Here is a 6000-nt window from a genome sequence, read left to right as displayed (position 1 = left end):
TGAGTGTTCGTCAGAGCAGCAGCTCTCTCCTGGCTGAATGGCCTCTTGCAGAGTCTCAGGGAGATGGAAGCGGAGAGGTTGAGAAGGACCCAGTTAGAACCTAGCCTGCCTCGTAAGGTGAGCAGAGGTCATAAATAATAGAGAGAAACTGAGTCCTCTGAGTCTGGGGGCCCAGCTTATTTGGGGCCCTGGGTGCCTCGGGAAGGTCCCAGGTCCTGGGGGGCATCTTTTCACAGCCCTCGAGGCTGTGAGGCTGGGGCATCTTTAGGGCGGAGGCCCCACCTGTCCCTGGGGTGAGGGGGGGCCCTACTGTGAGGCCAGGTAGGAAACAGATGCCAAGGGCTCATGTCACCTGATTCTCCATGAAAGGAAGAGAGGGGGGCGGGCAGGGAGAGGAGGGGTAAGGAGGACAGCCTGTCATCGGTCCCCGTGAATAAGTCATGAGGCTCAAGGAGAACCCACGGCAGGTACAAAGGAGGTGGAGGGGGAGAGGGAGCCAGAGACAGGGGCTGGGGGCAGGAAGGGCTGGGATAAAGCCCCGAGGTCCTGCTCAGGGGCCAGCGAGGAGAAAGGAGTGGTAGGGCTCTGGACACGTGGGCTTTGACCCACCCGAACGTACACACGCGTGCAGGAGCACAAGGAGAGGGGGGTCCCAGGAGGGGCCGGGGAGTGGGCACGCTGAGCCAGGAAGGACCAGGAAGGTGCAGCCGGCGCAATGATGCCCCAGAAGAAAAAGAGGAGAAAGAAAGACATTGACTTTCTAGCCCTGTATGAGCAGGAGCTGCTGAACTACGCCTCAGGAGACGACGAGGAGGAGCTGGAACACGAGTACTACAAGGCCAGAGGTCTGCCGGGTCCTGGCTGTGGGGTGGGGGGCCCGGGCAGGGGCAGAGGGGCCCATCCGATCCTATCCCTCACTTCGAGAGAGGAGTGTAAGGTTCCGATTTGACCCCTTTCCCATGGACTATCCTGTTGGGTCTGTACTGCATCCTCTTGGGGGTACACGAGGGCCCCACTGTACTGAGGGTCACAGGGTCGCAGTGGGCCAGAACAGACGAGAACAGAAGCACCCACCCTCTCCAGCTCCTGGGCCTTGAGGGAGCCACGCTCCAGCCTGCTCTCCGAGGATCAGCCGCCTGAGGCTGTGAAGGAACTGTGGAAGGAGACCTGGGTGCTCATCACATGCTCAGCAGGGGCTTGGGGCTGCTGCCCGCTGTGGCCGATGGAGAGGTGGCCCTGGGGCTTTGCTAGGCGATGCTGTAGTCCTCGGGGAGGGCAGTTGGTGCTTTGGACCCAGGGCCCTAGCCTTTAACCTTACTTTCCTCTGGGGTGCGTGGCAGCTGCTTGGAAATACTGTACCTTCATGTCAAGTAAACCAGAGAAGGGGTGAACTAGGGACCCAGGAGCCAGTTTTGGCTTAAAGGGGGCTTTTGTTTGCTTTGGTGTTTTTTTGTTTTTTTGTTTTGCTTTGCTTTTACAATTTAAAAAAATGTTTGACTGTGAATGCCTCTATGCAGTGGACTTTATCACTCGTGTGTGTGTGTGTTCGCTCAGGCGTGTCTGATTTTTTGCAACCCCATGGACTGTAGCTTGCCAGGTTCCTCTGTCCATGGAATGTTCTAGGCAAGAATGTTGGAGTGGGTTCCAGTTCCTTTTCCGGGAGATATTCCTGACCAAGGGATCTAACCCACCTCTCTTGCATCTCCTGCATTGGCAAGCAGATTTTTTTTTTTTTTACCATTGTGCCATCTGGGTTTCACGCATCAATGTTGCCTACCGGGTCCCTGAAGACATTAAATTCTCAGTGCTTCCTCTAAACTGGCTCACTACCCCCTGTAAGCACCAGATTCACCCATTCATTCACCAAAGAAGTACTGAATGCAGGCTTTGTGCCTGCTGTGGGCTTCTGCTCCTCCTTAATCCCTGTCTGCTGGGAGTTCCTTGATTATACCACATCTGTAGAGCTTGTTCCCCAGCCAAACCTGACCTCTGTGTGGGTGGGCCCTCTATTTTTCTGACTCCTCACCCCACTCCCAGCGCAGACCCAAGCTTAGAGAAGGAGGTCACCACCGTGGCACCATGAAGGCTGTGGCTCGCCTGGGGCCCCTTTCCCGGCTCCGTGTCCCAGGCACCTCCTGGGGTGGAGGCGGGGGTTGTGGGGAGGGAAGAGGAGCCTAGAATGAGTGAAGCATTGCAGTCTTTTCTCAGGACGTGTGGTCCAAGCTCTGACTGTCCAGTGGCGGGGAGGAGCATTGAGGCTAGGTGTTAGGGCAGCACTCTTGGTAAGTACTCTTAGCTTTGGGGTGATTCACCCTGGCCAGCACAACTGCTGGTGAGAACATTTGAGAACCTTTCATAGCTGCCACAGTGTCCGCTTCTGTTCATGGGCTCTGCCTGCCTCAGTGTGACTGTCTTCCCTCTTCTCTTTATCCTTCTCAAAGCGTTTTCACTCCCATTCTCACTTTTAATCCTTGCGATCCCTGAGCACAGTCCAGGCAGGTGTGATTAGTCTCAGGGTAACGACAGAGGCTCCGAGAACTGAAGTGATTTCAGCAAGGTCACAGGCAGGAAGGACAAGAGCTTCAACCGTTCCCAAGACAAGTCCCCACTTCCGGTCAGGATGCTGTTCAACAGAATCATGGATTTAAAGCATCAGGCACCATGCTGAACACTTTACTCACCTGGATTGGTTTCATCTTCACAACAACCCAAGGATCTGGGCTGGATTCTCAAAACCTTCTTTTTCAGATGCGTCAAGTGAGGCACAATGAAGCTAAATAACATGCCTAAGATCACACATCTATTAAGTAGCAGAGTTGGGATTTGAATCTTGCTGGTTTGGCTGGTCCTTGCCCTTGTACTGCCCCATCTTACTGAGCTAAAAATAGCTGGAGAAGAGAAAGCCAAGGTGAGGGCCCCGGTGACATTCCTAAGAGACACGGACCCACTGACTCTGCAGTCAGCCGCAGGACGGGATGATAAATGTGGATGGTTCTGACCGTAGGCACATTCTGAGCTTTGCCCGCACTGTCATGGTTACCCTCTCAGCTTTAGAACAATGTGTCACCTACGCCCTTTGAGCACTGGGTTTCTCCATTATGCGGAGAATCTTGCTGAGTGTGATGGGGAAGAAGAATAAGGAGGGGGAGAAAGGCCTAGGTTTCCTTCTCTGTTCCTCGGGTTGCCTCCAGGCTACCCTGAAATTCACCAACAGCTAGAGGAAGCAGAGCAGCTCTCTTGATGCTCTGAGGGTACAGGCTGAGCCTGGTGCACTGGTCTACCCCCTGACCGACCGACCTAGGGCCCATGAGGACAAGAGAGTGACTCCTCCAGAATCTGGGTTTCAAAGAGACCTCAGAGGCCGTCTTGCCCACGCTTCCAGCCCCGGGGCCCTTTGTCTCTCCTGTGTCTCAGACAGGGGGCTGCCCAGCATCTGTGGGAACACAATTTCCCAAGGCGGCCTTCTTGGGGATGTTGTTAATGAAGTCGATGGTAGTCATGTTGAAGATGATATTGATGTCGATGATGACAACAATGGAGATGATGATGGTAGTGATGTGATGAGGATAACAGTTTATCACTCATGGAATGCATATCTTTCATCCAACTGAGGGAGTATCTGTAAGATAAATTCCCAAAAGTGGAAATAGGCCAGGTCAACGAGTATGAAAGTTGAAGATTGTTTTATTTGGTTTAGTCCTTATAATCATCCTTCAGAGAAGAAATTATCTCTACTTCAGCGATGAGGAAAATGAAGCTCAGTAAGAAATTTGCTTGAAATCATAGAGGCAGTGATGGTAGAATTGAGATTACATACTGGTCAATTTATTTCATAGTCCACATTCATTTCATTGATTGTTTCATTCATTAATTTGTCTTTCCATTCATTCATCCGTGTAATTATTTATTGAGCACCTTCCATTTCTCATGTTCTGTGCTAGGAGAAGCCTTGTTGCTGTTGACAGTTCTTCTTTGTGCTGATCAGGGGATTTTACTGTTTGGGATCCTCCCTCCAGACCAAACAGAATTTTGTGTCTTCCATGAGATATTTGTCTTCTCTAAGACAGTTCTTCAGCTGTTTGAAGAACTTTTAAATTAAAATTTTTAAATTGAGGAAACACACACATACATATGGGCTTCCCAGATAGATCAGTGTCAATGGTAAAGAATCTGCTTGCCAATGCGGGAGCCTCAGGAGACGCGGGTTCAATCCCTGGGTCAGGAAGATTCCCTGGAGAAGGAAATGGCAACCCAATCCAGTATTCTTTGCCTGGAAATCCCATGGACAGAGGAGCCTGGCAAGCTATAGTCCCTAGGGTCGCAAAGAGTTGGACATGGCTAAGCACACACACACACACACATAGAATATTATATATATATTCTATATATATAGCACAAAACTCATAAAGGTATAGCATGTTGAATTTTTACAAATGTGCATGCTTGTGTAACCACCATTCAGAACAGGACATGGAACATTTCTAACCTCCAGAAAGTTCCTTCACTCTCCTTCTCAGAGGTAATAGCCCTCCTAATTCTATCTCCATACTTTAGTTTTTTGCTCTTGAACTTCAAAGAAATGGAATTATATAACACATTTTTGTGTGTCTAACTTCTATTTCACTCAACATTATATCCAAGAGATTTACCTATTTGTGACTTGTTACATAGTTTGTTCGTTTTTATTATTTGTGTATTATTGCATTTTATAAATATATCACCCTTTGTTTAACCATTCTATTGTTGATGGACTTTGGCGTTATTTCAGTTATTATGGATAAAGATGCTACAGATCTTGTACATATCTTTAGATGAACACATGCACTCATTTCTTTGGATTTATAACTGAAAGTAGAATGACTGAGTCATAAGGTGGGCTTATGTTTAGTTACTAGGGCTTGTACCAATTTACACTCTCAGCAGCAATGTATGGGGCTTCCCTGGTGGCCTAGTGGTAAAGAATCGCTTACAATGCAGATCGCCTGCAATGCAGTAGACCCAGTTTCGATTCCTGGGTCAGGAAGATATGCTGAAAGGGCAGCCCACTCCAGTATTCTTGCCTGGAAAATCCCATGGACAGAGGAGCCTGGCGGGCTCTAGTCTATGGGGTTGCAAGAGTTGGACAAAACTTAGTGACTAAACTACCACCACCACCAGTAATGATGAGAGTGCCAATGGCTCCACTTCTTGAAAATACTGAGTATTTGTCCATCCTTTTAATTTTAGGCATTCTGGTGCATATATGGTAGTGTCTCATTGTACTTTAATTTGCATTTCTCTTATGAATAATGACCTTGAGTCTTTTTCCATTTGGATATCCTCATTTATGACATGCCTATTTAAGTGTTTTGTCCATTTTTCAACTTGTTCAGTTCAGTTCAGTTTGGTCGCTTAGTCGTGTCCGGCTCTTTGTGACCCCACGAATGGCAGCACACCAGGCCTCCCTGTCCATCACCAACTCCCGGAGTTCACCCAAACCCAGGTCCATCGAGTCGGTGATGCCATCCAACCATCTCATCCCCTGTCATCCCCTTCTCCTCCTGCCCTCAATCTTTCCCAGCATCAGAGTCTTTTCAAATGAATCAGCTCTTCACATCAGGTGGCCAAAGTATTGGAGTTTCAGCTTCAACATCAGTCCTTCCAATGAACACCCAGGGCTGATCTCCTTTATGATTGACTGGTTGGATCTCCTTGCAGTCCAAGGGACTCTCAAGAGTCTTCTCCAACATCACAGTTCAAAAACATCAATTCTTTGGTGCTCAGCTTTCTTTAGAGTCCAACTCTCACATCCATACATGACCATTGGAAAAACTATAGCCTTGACCAGACGGACCTTTGTTGGCAAAGTAATGTCTCTGCTTTTTAATGTGCTGTCTAGGTTGGTCATAAATTTCCTTTCAAGGAGTAAGCGTCTTTTAATTTCATGGCTTCAATCATTATCTGCAGTGATTTTGGAGCCCAGAAAAATAAAGTCAGCCACTGTTTCCCCATCTATTTGCC

General features: G+C 48.6%; 1 protein-coding gene across 2 annotated transcripts in view; it reads left to right on the top strand.

Annotated features, from left to right (window-relative positions):
- Positions 1 to 715: 715 nt before the first annotated feature.
- The window catches only part of LOXHD1 (lipoxygenase homology PLAT domains 1), a 193735-nt gene continuing 188450 nt past the window's right edge, over positions 716 to 6000 (top strand). For both annotated transcript variants that reach the window (XM_043444370.1, XM_043444369.1), the window contains exon 1: positions 716 to 845. In XM_043444370.1, the coding sequence (XP_043300305.1) occupies positions 716 to 845 (130 nt within the window). The remainder of the gene's footprint in view (positions 846 to 6000) is intronic.

This window comes from Cervus canadensis, chromosome 23, assembly GCF_019320065.1.
Source record: "Cervus canadensis isolate Bull #8, Minnesota chromosome 23, ASM1932006v1, whole genome shotgun sequence".
NCBI classification, from domain to species: Eukaryota; Metazoa; Chordata; class Mammalia; order Artiodactyla; family Cervidae; genus Cervus; species Cervus canadensis.
This window is presented reverse-complemented; position numbering and strand designations above follow the sequence as displayed.